Below are 14,436 nucleotides of genomic sequence, written 5' to 3'. Positions count from 1 at the left end.
TCACATTTTACGACACTGTCGTGCACATTACCGTAGTAACTGTAATACTATGGCATTACCCTATTTAAATAAATAATAATGTAAAGAAACAGAATACACCACTAGTCACGACACGGCGTCGATCTTCCGACGCAATGTGCCTCGATACATAAGATGCTTGTGTCAATAAAAAATAAATTTAAAAAACGTGACTACTTGAACGAAGCTTCGTACGTCACACAAGCACCTAACCGATGTGTCAATCATTCCGCAGACGAGGCAGTGTTCCACGTTTCGTACTGCATAAAATGACGTGGAACTCATATTCGAGTGTTGTCGTCAGAGTTGAGACATATACGGACGCCAGTGGTGGTCTAGTGAGTTGGACTGATGATCGGAGGTTGTGAGTTCAAATCCTGCCTGAAACACCACCACTAGTGTGCCCTTGAGTAAAGCCCTCAATTACTCCAGGGGGAATGTCCCTGTAAGTCGCTTTTGGATTAAAAGCGTTTGCTAAATGGCAAATTCTATTATATTCATATCAGAAATGGCCACAACAGTTGCATGGGGTAGAGAGAGGACTCACACTGGACAGTGATGTCATCATGTTAGAGAGAAGACTCACACTGGACAGTGATGTCATCATGTTAAAGAGAGGACTCACACTGGACAGTGATGTCATCATGTTAAAGAGAGGACTCACACTGGACAGTGATGTCATCATGCTAGAGAGAGGACTCACACTGGACAGTGATGTCATCATGTTAAAGAGAGGACTCACACTGGACAGTGATGTCATCATGCTAGAGAGAAGACTCACACTGGACAGTGATGTCATCATGCTAGAGAGAAGACTCACACTGGACAGTGATGTCATCATGTGTCCTTCTACCGCTGCGCAGTGGAGAGCATCCTCACCTACTGCATCTGCGTGTGGTTCTCCAGCTGCACAGCCGCAGAGAGGAATGCGCTACAGAGAGTCGTGAGATCGGCCCAGAAGATCACCGGCGCCCCCCTCCCCTCTCTGGAAGAGCTGTACAACACACGCTGACTCAGGAAGGCCTCCAAGATCTCCAGAGACCCATCCCACCCTGGGTACGAACACTTTGCTCGGCTGCCCTCGGACAGGCGGTTCAGGACCATGTTCGCAAGGACAAACAGACTGAAGCTCAGCTTCTACCCCAGGGCCATTCAGGCCCTGAACACAGCAAAGACCTAGGTTCTAGGCCCTGGACAATCTAGACAATTTGATGGCAGCTACTAGATTGAAATCAAGTGTAATACTGAAACACAACTGTGAACATTTCAAACCTGCAAACTGCGACACTTTAAATGAATGTGCAATAACACTATGTGCAATATGATAACCCTCGGGTACATAAGGTTCAGAGATAGGAAATGTTAGAATAGGTATAGCATAGCATAGAGTACAGCACAGTGTTTTATTTGTATAGTATAGTATAGTGGATAGTGTACATAGCCTTTATTTATGTAAACCAGCTCTTTTCCCTTCTTGTTTTTAGTTTTTTTTCCTAGCAGCAGGGGAGCCCCCCTCCCAAATTTCGTTGTTTGGTACCTGTACTATATCAATGACAATAAAGACCATTCATTCATTCATAAAATACCGCTTCTCTTCAAATCACTCTCCAGCTCCTATGACGCTTTGAGGTCAATGCATTTGTTTTTTTTGTAAACTACCGTAGTAACCCTAAATGGTTAGAAAGTGCAACTTCTCTGCTTTCAGAAACGGTTGGATTTTTTTTCGATTGCACATATACAGTTAGGTCCGTAAATATTTGGATAGTGACACAATTTCCATAATTTTGGCTCTGTATGCCACCACAATGGATTTTAAATAAAACAATCGAGATGTAATTGAAGTGCAGACTTTCAGCTTTAATTCAAGGGGTATTGAAGGGGTATATTAACAAAAATATTGTATGAAACATTTAGGAATTGCAACCATTTTTATACACAGTCCCCTGTTTTCAGGAGCTCAAAAGTAATTGGACAAATGAACATAATCATAAATACAATTTTCATTTTGAATACTTCGTCCAGAATCCTTTGCAGGCAATGACTGCCTGAAGTCTGGAACCCATGGACATCACCAAATGCTGGGTTTCCTCCTTTGTGATCCTTTGCCTGGCCTTTACTGTAGCTGTCTTCAGTTGTTGTTCGTTTGTGGGTCTTTCTGCCTTCAGCAAGTGAAATGCATGCTTGATCGGGTTAAGGTCAGGTGATTGACTCGGCCATTGCAGAATATTCCACTTCTTTGCCTTAAAAAACTCATGGGTTGCTTATGCAGTATGTTTTGGGTCATTGTCCATCTGTATTGTGAAGTGCCATCCAATCAACTTGGCTGAATTTGTCTGAATCTGAGCAGACAGAATATCCCTAAATACTTCAGAATTCATCCGTCTGCTTCTGTCTTCTGTCACATCATCAATAAACACTAGTGACTAGGGATGCACGATATGCATTTTTTTCAACCGATACCGATAACCGATGTTTACCCGCTTCTCGTGGCCGATAACCGATATGAGAACCGATATGAGAACAGATATAATTTCACAGTTGATAACCTGTAGTTCATGCACACCTGAAGGTAAGAAAGGCTATGTAGTGAGCAAAGATTGATGATTTGATATTCCATAGTGATCTCACCAAATCTAACTTACATCACTATTGTTAACACAACAAAGAGAACACTTCTGACTCTTCAAATGTTGAAATCATTTAAGCCTCTTTCACACATAGTTCCCTGTAACTTCAATGGAATCCCAAGCTGTGCCGTCCAGCCATTTTCGCCGTTCACTCATGAGCCAAATGCCGGTAGATTCGCGTCTTGCTCCCTTTAACACATGTTGGTGTTTCCCTGGTTGCGAGATCTAAACTACTAGAACTGAAAGCGGCAGGTAACAGGCACGTAACATCCATATGCTGTATATATAAATAAATATATTTGACTACCAGCAAGACACCGGAGCACTCGTATCTATAACAAACGCGGAGATTGTATGAGCCCCGCATCAGTCAGCCTTTCCGTAGAAATTCATCGCTCCGTTACATGTTTTAAGGCTGATCTGTGCATGATAGTGCTGCATTATGTTGATCTATTTATATCGATCTATTCTTGCCAATTCCTTATTACCAGTGGAAAGCTAAAACACTTTGAATGGAATAGATAGGACTTTCCATTCAATGGAGGAAGCATGATACTCGCTCAGAGTTCATCTCGCTTTTCCCCCCGTTGATGTATTAAACAATCTAATCAGAGCAGTTGTTATTATGTAATATTATTGATGGATGTGCCATTTTTGATGGAGAGCAGTGAGCGGATGACTGGATGTGAGCATGTATTTGACTAATGCCGATAGATTCGCGTCTTGCTCCGAAACCGGAGCTGTCGGCGCTGACAGGATTCTACAGCGTTCCTTCAAACTATCGTAATTCATGAACTATATGCCCAATCTAAAAAATTCTAACAGTTTCTGAAAGCAGAGAAGTTGCACTTTTTGAACAGTTGAACTTTTTAAGGCTTATTACGGTAGTTCACCGAACTTTTGCCGAACATGTATTGCAAATTGCAAACGCACTATCTGCCTCAGAAACTCTGAAAAATGTCCACACCCGGGAAGCCATGTTTCGCTCTCGTCTCTCCACTGCGTGGCTGTACGCAGGCGCAGCATCATGAGCGCGACAACCGGAACCGGAAATATTTCCGGCTTCATATTATCGGCTCTATATTATTAAATTTAATAAAACCGATAAATAATTAATAACATTAATTTCCCAATATCGGGCCGATAAATATCGGCGCCGATAATATCGTGCATCCCTACTAGTGAACCAGTGCCATATGGGCAAATCATTTTTTTTGCAGATCTACATGATTCACGATTTACCTATTTTGAGGTAAAAACAGCGAATTTAGCCGAAAGGTGAGCGATTATCATGTCTGAACTGTCCCAAAAATGTTGGTACGCAAAAGCGCCTCTTTTCGTATTTTCTAGTGCGCATCCGTTATGTTGACCACACATGCGCACCACTTATGTGCACCTCTGATCATATTCATCTCATCTGCCCACAAGTAAATTTTTCAGGTCTTGCATGCTTTTTTTTTTTTTTTACAAACTGCAATGTGATGACCCTGAAATAGGGGGACTATGTGCATACTATAATGTACATAGACATCAAATTAAAGCTAAGAATCTCTACTTAATCCTCATATTAATTGTTTAATTTAAAATCCAAACTTTATGAAACCAAAAAAATGCTTACTGTCCCATTACTTAGGCAGGGCACTGCAGTTGTGAAGCTCAAGACAAGTGAAAATGAAGTCGGCTGCTATAATGCACATTACAATACATCAATCAGTGCTTTCATTTGAAACGCATTTGGGATTTTATTACAGTTCAACAACTTCCAGTAACATTAGAGAGACACCTACTGGTCAATAAGAAGAACTACACCAAATACACTGGGGCCTTTAGTCTGTCTTTGATGACTGTACAATTTCACTGTACATGTAGTAAATAATAATCACTTCAAATCTAGTCTCCAATTCAAGGTTAGGCTTCATAGAATCAGTCTAGGGGAGATGGGCAGGGTTTAAACCCGGGTCTCATCACGTCACTGTCATCACATCAGCATTGTATCCTGTCCTCACGCTGTCCCTCCTCTCAGGAGACGATAGATGGATCCTTCCCTGTCTCTGATCAGTCTTATTAAACATGTCTCCCTGACAGAGAAGGGCCCTGGAAACCTATAGACCAGTGGTTCTCAACCTTTTTTGGGCCAGCGCCCCCCTGTCCATTATCCAGGCCTCTTACCGCCCCCCCCCATCAAAAAAAGTAGGCTTATTTTCTTCCCTAAATATTAATGTTGACTAATATTCCGTGTTATATAATTTAAAAAGCATGTCACTGAATGCCAAATAATAGATTGGATTTACCTGGGCAGTTGGAATATCATTATCATTAGTTTACCAGAGAGCAGAAAAGCCATGTGAATGTGAATAAAAATGCTGTTTCTGAGTGTTAAACAAACTCAGACAACATCAGAGAATACAAACAGACTGCTACGGAACAGCAGCAATTTCACACATGTCCGATGCAGAACAAACATTAGGCTGCAGAACTGTACATTACAACTAACATTGTTAGTTTTTTTAAAGTGTGCTGGTGTTGCATTTCTCCAAATTGCTGTTTTATGATGCTAATATTTATTCATTTTTGATTGGACTTTTGGGGGGGGGGGGGGGTCACAATATGGCTGCAAACGCTAGGGGGCTATTATTTTAATATTTTATTTAGTATTCTATGGTTTTATTTTCATAAACTGACCACTTTGAATTTCTCATATCAAAACATATCAAAACATGTCCCAAAGTTCAGAGCTCTGCGCTCTGGGAGCGATCAGAGATGGGCGCTCTGACTGAAAACACGGTTTTGTCCGAGCGAACTGACCGTTTGTGCATTTACGAACGTACCCGTAATAACACTGCTGACAGCTGATCAATACAAAAGACACTGCAGCTGATGTGTTCGTTTCCAGGACATCACAAGAGGAGCAACATATCACAAAAAAGCGATCGTATATTTTAGTTTGCAAACACATCGCAATGCTAACATCAGAATGGCACTAGGGATAACATCCACAACAACACTTAACAGTAATACATTTATGTAATAAACTGTGATGAACCTGCGAGGGGAGGGGACATTCGTAGCTGATTTCTCTAGGTTAGATTATTGGTAAGCGACAGAGAACTTTCAGGACTGGTTTATTACGATCGCTTTTTTGAGATAGGTTGTTCCTGCTGTGATGTTCTGGTATGGTGGTATGGTATTAGCACTCATTTTAACTAAATTAAATAAGCTGTATTGAAAGCAAGCGAACGAAGCGAACGCAACAATTACAATGAGCCCACAAACTGAAACATATGTCACTCAAGCATAGCCTACAAGGAAAACACTCATAGAAGTTGGGCATTGGTCAACATGATGTTACAGATGGGATGAACCGGGGTTCTTTCTATCGTAGCATAGTATTGCAATTTCTGCACTGTACATGAACTGTCAAGATTCTTCTACAATGCAGCTTACCCAGACACATTGGAAACTATCAAAAGCTCTGCCTTTGCTAGCTGAGTTTTTAGCTTCTCCATCTTCTTGATGACACTCACTTTTATTTTCTTGGGCGCTGCGCTACATGTGTCTGCGTCACAGAGCCCGGCCATGTTCAGAGCGCTCAGATGGGCGCTCTGACTGAAAACACGGTTTGTCCGAGCGAACTGACCGTTCGTGCATTTACGAATGTGCCCGTAATAACACAGCTGTTTTTCATGAGAAAAATACTTTATGCCTGAACGCCCCCCAAGAACACCTCAACGCCCCCCTTTAAAAAATATTTGTTCCAGCGCCCCCCGATGTTGTCTGAACGCCCCCGTTGAGATACGATGCTATAGACCAGAGGTTCCCAAACTTTTTTTAACCAAGGCACCCCTGAAGCTTTCCCCCTTCTCCAAGGCACCGCAACTCTACGAAGATTTAAAAAATGCCTCGGAGCTTAAACTAAAAACAATACACGATGAATTGGTTTGAAAATGTGTGTTTATATATAATACATAAGTATTGCCCCAATGAATTTTAACAAGATAATAAAAGTCATAAATGAACTGTAATGGATGGGCAAGAATGCATAGGTCAGTCAAACTATCGCTAAATTAAATAAAATTGTGGCCCTCAAGGATTGTACAATATGGGAGGAGACTCAGAGGGAATTCTTCACACAAATAAAATATCAAAGGCCTGTATAATCAATCAATGGAACAATGCTTTTTTGGGGGGCTTAAAATAATGCCTTAAAATGTAATTCTCATTTCAATGCTCATTCTGAGATTATTATTTCACATCTTCTGAACCAAACGGGTAACTCACAACTATAATAATTTAACAATAATAATCATGACAGAATTGTAAAAATTGAGAGAAATACAAAACAAAGAAATATGTTGTGCGCATTAGTGGGACACATGCGCCTGCTTTTGGGAGCAGAGTCTCTTTATGCGGGGAGAGATAGTGGACAGCGCGACACGCAGGTCCTGTTCCACTGACAGTCACGTGCGTGTCTTGTTCTTGACGTATGCTAGAGAAGAAAAAGCCAGCTCGCACAAGTAGGAGGTTGGGAAGGGTAAAAGCACCTTGATGGCGCTCTCTGAGAGAGATGGATATTCATGTCCCACAAGCAGTCAAAACCTATCCAAACCTAGCTCACCATGTTTGAGCTTCAGTGTGCGGTCCATAATGAGCTCTGCCAGTTCATCTTGAGCTTTGCTGCTCAAACTAGCGGCTGATGCTGATGAGAGGGGGTTGAACGGATCCCGGAGCCAGTCAAAGTCTTCGTTCATTGGAGGGAAATAGGACTCAAATCTCTCCTCCAGCATACGTAGGTGCGCAGCGATCAGATTCAAGAAAGACGCTGACTTGTGTGCTGCGTCATTGGCCGTCAATGTAAACATTTCAATGTTTTTCTTGGCCACCCCATCTTGCCACCGTCTCAATTTGGATCGGAATCCGTTCAGTTTGTCTGTCGCTGTCAAGATATTCTCAGCCTTCCCTTGCATTTTTATGTTGAGGTCATTAAGGTGGCTGAAAATATCTGCCAGATAAGCAAGCTTAATCCACCACGATTCATCTTCCAATTGTTCTTTGTATGGCAAGTCGTGCTCACTGACAAAAGTGATCAGTTCATCTCGGAGCTCATAGACACGGGATAACACCTTGCCCCGCGACAGCCAGCGGACCTCTGTGTGTAATAAGAGCCCCTCATGCTCGGACCCCATCTCATTGCACAATGTGCTGAACAGCCGTGACTTCAGCGGGCGTGATTTTACATAATTAACCATTTTCACCGCTTGGTCCAAGACTTCAGTGAGGAGTAGTTAGTTAGTAACTAGTAGGCCTAGTTAGTAAATTAATATCTTTCAAATCTGAGAAATATATATTTTATTTGCTTATGAACTCCATTGCACATGTAATAAACAAACGTTTATTCATGTATTATTATTATAATTGTATATTATACTTGTTTCATTTTTTTTTTTTTTTTTTTTTTTTTACGAGCAGATTTGGCGGCACCCCCGGACAGGTGCCGCGGCACCCACTTTGGGAACCTCTGCTATAGACACTTGATTCCCTGACAGTGTGTGAAACCTTTACCATACTGGGAGCAGTGGTATGGCTTCTAACCAATGTGTGTTTTCTGATGTCTCTTTAGCCTTCTTAGTTCACTGAAACTCTCCCCACACTGAGAGCAGTGGTGTGGCTTCTATCCAGTGTGTGTTCTCTGATGTACCTTTAGGTTTCCTAATAGACTGAAACTCTTCCCACACTGAGAGCAATGGTATGGCTTCTCTCCTGTGTGTGTTCTCTGATGTGAATTTAGGCTTTGTTGTTGACTGAAGTTCTTCCCACATTGGGAGCAGTGGTATGACTTCTCTCCTGTGTGTATTCTCTGATGTACCTTTAGGTTTCCTAATAGACTGAAACTCTTCCCACACTGAGAGCAATGGTATGGCTTCTCTCCTGTGTGTGTTCTCTGATGTGCCTTTAGAGTTAGAAGGTGACTGAAGCTCTTCCCACACTGGGAGCAGTGGTATGACTTCTCTCCTGTGTGTATTCTCTGATGCACCTTCAGGCTTCCTAGTTCACTGAAACTCTTCCCACACTGGGAGCAGTGGTATGGCTTCTCTCCTGTGTGTATTCTCTGATGTACCTTCAGGCTTCCTAATACACCGAAACTCTTCCCACACTGAGAGCAGTGGTAGGGCTTCTCTCCTGTGTGTATTCTCTGATGTCTCTTTAGATTACTGAAACTCTTCCCACACTGAGGGCAAGGGTAAGTATGTTTTCCTTTGTGAGCCTGTGGTTCTTTATGGTTTCCTGATGTGGTGAAGCTGGACTCACTCTCTGAGCCTGGGTTGGAGCTCTCCCCTGTAAGAATAGCAACACAGACAGGATGAGAAACATGAGAGCAACAAGTAGTGCTTCCATCGACTCAGCAGTGCCAGAAGTAACAACATCTGGCATCTGTAGAACGCCATGACTGAACAGAGTTCAAGAGACACTTGGGAGAAACTAAAAACACGCTGTCATACTAAGCAAGTATTGACTGTTACAGTTGTACACTGGATGGTGAGTAATATTCATCCATTAGTGGATTGAGGGGTGGCTGAGTTTCAGCAGCATGGCTCTACTCCTGTACCACCCACCACCCCATGCTTGTTTCCATGTCTCTCTAGCCTAGTTATGCTTTCTCTATTAATTAATGGTTAATGTTTTAACACCATAGAGCATTGACTAGGTTGTACAATAATTAAAATATTAATTTTAGACAAATTCATGAACTTCCAACTCACTATTGTTCTCCTCTGCATCCTCTCCTCCTTCCTCTTCTTTCACAACCACGTCTTTCTCCTCCACTTCCTCTTCTTCTTCTTTCACCATCATAGTTTTTTCCTCCACTTCTTCCTCCTCCTCTTTCACCACCACATCGTGTTCCAGTGTTTGACTGCAGTTCTCCAGCTTCACTGTCACCATCTCTGGACGCCACTGTGTGCTTGTCTGGGCTGGAGAACCACAGCCAGAACCCAGGGACTCTGTGGACTTGGGTTCAGACATGGTAGCTGGGCTGGGAGATGGATCTATGTAGGGTAAACAAAGGTAGAGGCAATTTACCCAACATTCAGATTACCAAACACGTAACAGTGGATACTGTGGCAACCCGCTCACCAGCGCACCTAAGCCGGGGGCAGAGTACGATGGACAGCGCCCCGAGCCCCTAGGTAGAGTGATCGACAATTGCCACTATCTGCTCGCACGCGTCCGACAATCAACACAGTGGTGAGCGCGGGCTCGTTAAGCGGGCGCGGAACAGCTGTGCCAGCGGAGAAGACAGGATAAAGCGACCTGGCAAACCCTGATCGGGGGTTAGCGTTGCCAGTACACGGCACGACGCCGGATGGGTGAGGACCGCTTTGCGGTAACCAATACTGCGGTGACCACACCGAGATGACCTGAGGAGAGAACCTCGATACGAGAGCTCATGAGAAGGGTTCTGACCACACTGAAGGACCGATGCGAAGATTTGGAGGCAAGATCCCGTCGCTAGGGCTGCAACTAACGATTATTTTGATAATCGATTAATCTGCCGATTATTGTTTCGATTAATCGATTAATCGGATACACAAAAAAGGGGGGAAAATAGTACTTTTTAAAAATTGATTTATTTTGCACATTTTATTTTATGTTTTCTAAATCAGCCAGGCCTATACATATACATGTGCAAAATGAATAACTATTAATAAAAAATAAAAAATAATATAAATAAAAAAGGCTTTGCTACATCAAATAGGTTTAACAACAGGCCATGGACTATGGCGGTAGATTGTTTCAATAAAGTAGTTGGACTCTAGCTCAATACATGCATTGTTTTAGGTAATAACTTTGCTTAATGTAAAGGTCAGTAACCCAAAGTGCAATATAGGCTACAGACAAGACACTAATGTTTTTATATAACAGATATGCTCCAAAACAATGCAATGTGTCCTCTCACTCCATACAATAGGCTAGGCGACAGTCAGTGCCTCACTCTAACTCACGGGTAGCTTGGTAGGCTACCACTAGCTAGCCCTTTAGCTTATCACCTCTGCTCTACCACTGACATTAGCCAGCTAGCTAAATACACTTGTCATGCAATATTGAATTCATGAATGCGAGCAAACACTCACTGGCTATCGCATTACATTACAGTCATTTAGCTGACGCTTCGCCAGAACTCACACTAACGCATTTGCATGGAGAGCAGGAGACGAAGGGCTGAGCCCAGCAGGACTTATATAATAAAACAATAGGAAGTTAGCTGTAACCCTCCTCTATAGAAACATAGTTAGTGTAACCCTCCTCTATAGAAACATAGTTAGTGTAACCCTCCTCTATAGAAACATAGTTAGTGCTCTGGTTCTCAGCACAGCTACGCAGACTACAGCTGGACGAGCAGCGTAGTGACAGTCAGCTAGCGGCAGCAGCGAGCTAACCCTGCTAGCTAACTCACTAGCATGTCCTGACAGCAGACAGCAGACAGCTTCACTCTCAAGGCTTTTGAGTAGCATGATTTAAATGTAGCCACCGCGCCGGTGTAGGTACCGGATTTTCCCACTTTTCCGGTTCCGGTCATAGGTTCTGCCCTTTCCGGCCATAGGTAGCGCTATGATTCGCGATGCCTACACCGGCCGCAAGACAGCGTGGCGTGCGTCAACAGGAAAGTAGGTTTGTTATGGAAACAAAACCCGACAAAAAAATAAATATATAATTTAAAACGACGAATCAATAATGGCATTCGTCGCCAACGAATTTCATTATCGATTTTTAACAATTTAATCGATTCGTTGTTGCAGCCCTACCCGTCGCTGTAACATCCGCATCACGGGAGTGAAGGAGGGACGTGAGCAAGGAAAACACCCATCTCAGTTTGTGGCTACCATGCTTAAGGAGGCTCTGAGGGGCCTTGAGAAGCCTCCGACACTAGACCGGGAACCACCGCACTCTCCGCAGCAAGCCGACGCAAGATAACCTACCACCGCGGGCATGGGTAAAAAAGAGAAAAAGAGATTCCGCTAAAGGAGGCTATAGAAATGAGGTGAAGACAGCCAACGGTGACTAGATTCGTATCCTACCAGACTTCACCCAGGCTGTGAGTAAGCAACAGGCGGCCTTCACAGAGGTGAAAGGCCTACTTCGGGGCTGTGAAGGAGTTCGCTACGGCCTGAGATACCCAGCGACATTGATGAACAACATCAGATGGACAGGTGACGAGTTTCAAAGATCCAAGACTAGCCAAGGAGTTTGTTTTTCAAAAAGGTGGTGCGCAAGGATCCATAATGGACGTATTTGTTTGGTTTCACTGATTACGCACGCACAAGGTAGAGTGGAAAAGGACGTGAAACCACCACTACACAGACATTATGGGTGAGAACGAGTGGGTCACGCTTTGCTGTATATTGCCAATGTTATGGAATGTTCGATCCCCCCACTTGCAAGTTCTCTTGGACAAACAGGTGTGCTGTTCGGTTGATGTATTTAACAGGTCGAAGAGTTAAGAGCTATATTTAGTTCATTATTATTATTATTATTATTATTAGGTTTCTGTGAAGAAGAAAGGCAAATATGTGATTAAAATGTAATGTTAGCATGACGTCCCTCCACAAACACAGTTACCCATAGTGTTCCATCTTACCCATGGAGCAGGGGAACACATCGTTACGGATGACGGAGCCACGGCCGCTGCCCGATGCAGGAACGTCCTCTGGGAGACGCTCTCCAGCCTCCTCCTCCTCCCAGGCCTGAGTAGCCACCCCTGGCTCTTCCTCTCCGGCCTCGGTCTCCTCCTCAGGCTCCTCCCCCTCGTGCGTGACCTGTAGAAAGACAAGTGGATGAACGAGATGGATAATGGATAATGGATTAACATATTAATGAAGTCTACCATCCCCTTTTTCACCTCTTGTCCCGCCTCCTCTCCTCGACAGCTTCTCTTCTTGGAGCCTGCATTGGCCCCTGCTGCTGCCCCCTCCTCCTATGAAAGGAAAAGTGAAAGAATTAATATTTTGGCATGCATAAGTGTAAGTGCTTTAACCTTTTCCTCCTCTGCACTCACTCACCGGCAGCCTCCTCTTCACGCGGCGGTACTTCTTACGAAGACTGTCCAGCTCTGCCTCGAGCTGGGCGATCTTGCGTGCCTGGTTCTCCGCCTTGCTCTGGCACTCCGGGTGGGTGCACCCCCACCCCAGCTCCTCTGCAGAGGTTTGAGGGGTCACACCAGGGTCAGCACCATCGTCAATTAGCACCTCGAGGTCGAAGGTGCTGATCAAGCCGGCGGCGGCTGGGTCGGCCCGCAGCGCTGCCAACTGGCTCACGGCCTCCGCCCGCCTGGCCACTGCAAAAAGGGCCTCCAGCCTGGCAGACGACATCTCCGGGTGTCCACCCGCCAGGTGCCTGTCCAGCCCGCTCCCCTTATAAGGGCAGCCCACGGCCGGACAGGGTTCCCCAGGGTTCTGGATCTTTATCCTTCCCGTCGCCAGATCCAGGAGGATTTTCTTCTCCTTACTGTTCCTCACGTTGTGCTGGTTCACTAGGTGCTTGGGCAGTGCCACCAGCCTCTTGTTGCACAGCGGGCAGACGCAGGAAGGCCTCGGAACAGCCATTACTAGAAGAAGAAGAAGAAGAAAAAAAAGAAGAGAGTATCTCTTTAGATGGTTGAAAAATTAAATACTTTGTAGCGCCACCTAGCCATGCCATGCACTTAATCACCCCTTGGTACCCAAACCATACTGTCCATTTGGGCACCCACAAAGGTTCCTGAATGGACACTCCAGCTAAGACGCTATGAAAGTGATTTTTGTAAACAATGCAAGCTAATTTGTCAATAAATTTGCTCTAAGAAGACGTGTCACGTGACAGCTTCTCCTCAGATTGGATGAAGACTTCATAGAGAAGGCTTTGGAGATGAAACAACGCTTCCTTGAATACATATTATAGCCCCGGTACCTGAAAAGGGTAGTGGGGTAGTGGTGGTCTAGTGCAGTGTTTCTCAACCCTCTCCTCGGGGCGCCCCAGCCGCTCCACATATTTGATCTGTTCCACCACCAGCTCACCTGATTCAACTAATCAAGTCCAAAGCAATTATGATTTGTACTTTATTAGTTGAATCAGGTGTGCTGGTGGTGGAACAGATCAAATATGTGGAGCGGCTGGGGCGCCCCGAGGAGAGGGTTGAGAAACACTGGTCTAGTGGATAGTGAGTTGGACTTGTGATCGGAAGGTTGTGAGTTCAAATCCCGCCTGAAACCACACCACTACTAGTGTGCCCCTGAGTAAGGCACTTAGCCCTCAGTTACTCCAGGGGGAATGTCCCTGTAATTCGGAATTGTAAATCGCTTTGGATTGAAAGCGTCTGCTAAATGGCAACATTTTTATTTAAATTAACATCAAGCTAAACCTTGCCAATAAAGTCCATCAAAGAAAGAGGCGTAGAGTGGCTTTTCAAATCAGGTATATTGAACTTGGTAAAAACTGCAAGACAAACAGCACAAAACATGTTTCAACAGGATGTAAACAAACAGTGGCTAGCTAGAAAGTCCGTTATTTTTTGAACTAACAATCTAGCTACAAAATAATAACTAAAACGTAATATTCCCAACAAATGATGACTAATATATAAAGCTATCAATCCAACACTTGATATTTCGTACTTACAACATTGCTTTGTGTCAATCTGAACATGGATGTTAAATGATAATGGAGACATTGGAGAGCAAACATACACCACACCCCCCCCCCCCCCCCGACGGCGGCCCCGTCTATACTAACATATGGGCTGGCCCAATCACATGCTTAG

General features: G+C 44.0%; 1 protein-coding gene across 1 annotated transcript; it reads right to left on the bottom strand.

The window, feature by feature from the left end:
- Nucleotides 1-9,876: 9,876 nt before the first annotated feature.
- Nucleotides 9,877-13,243, bottom strand: LOC308172353 (uncharacterized protein; the record flags this gene model as incomplete). Its single annotated transcript, XM_080547265.1, has 4 exons — nucleotides 9,877-10,060; nucleotides 12,261-12,457; nucleotides 12,541-12,615; nucleotides 12,701-13,243. 4 exons carry the CDS (start codon nucleotides 13,241-13,243, stop codon nucleotides 9,877-9,879), a joined length of 999 nt encoding a protein of 332 aa, XP_080403391.1.
- Nucleotides 13,244-14,436: the final 1,193 nt, after the last annotated feature.

This window comes from Nansenia antarctica (assembly GCF_963989245.1).
Source record: "Nansenia antarctica genome assembly, chromosome: 17".
Taxonomy (NCBI): Eukaryota; Metazoa; Chordata; class Actinopteri; order Argentiniformes; family Microstomatidae; genus Nansenia; species Nansenia antarctica.
The sequence above is the reverse complement of the archived record's forward strand: the minus strand, read 5'-3'. Positions and strand labels throughout refer to the sequence as shown.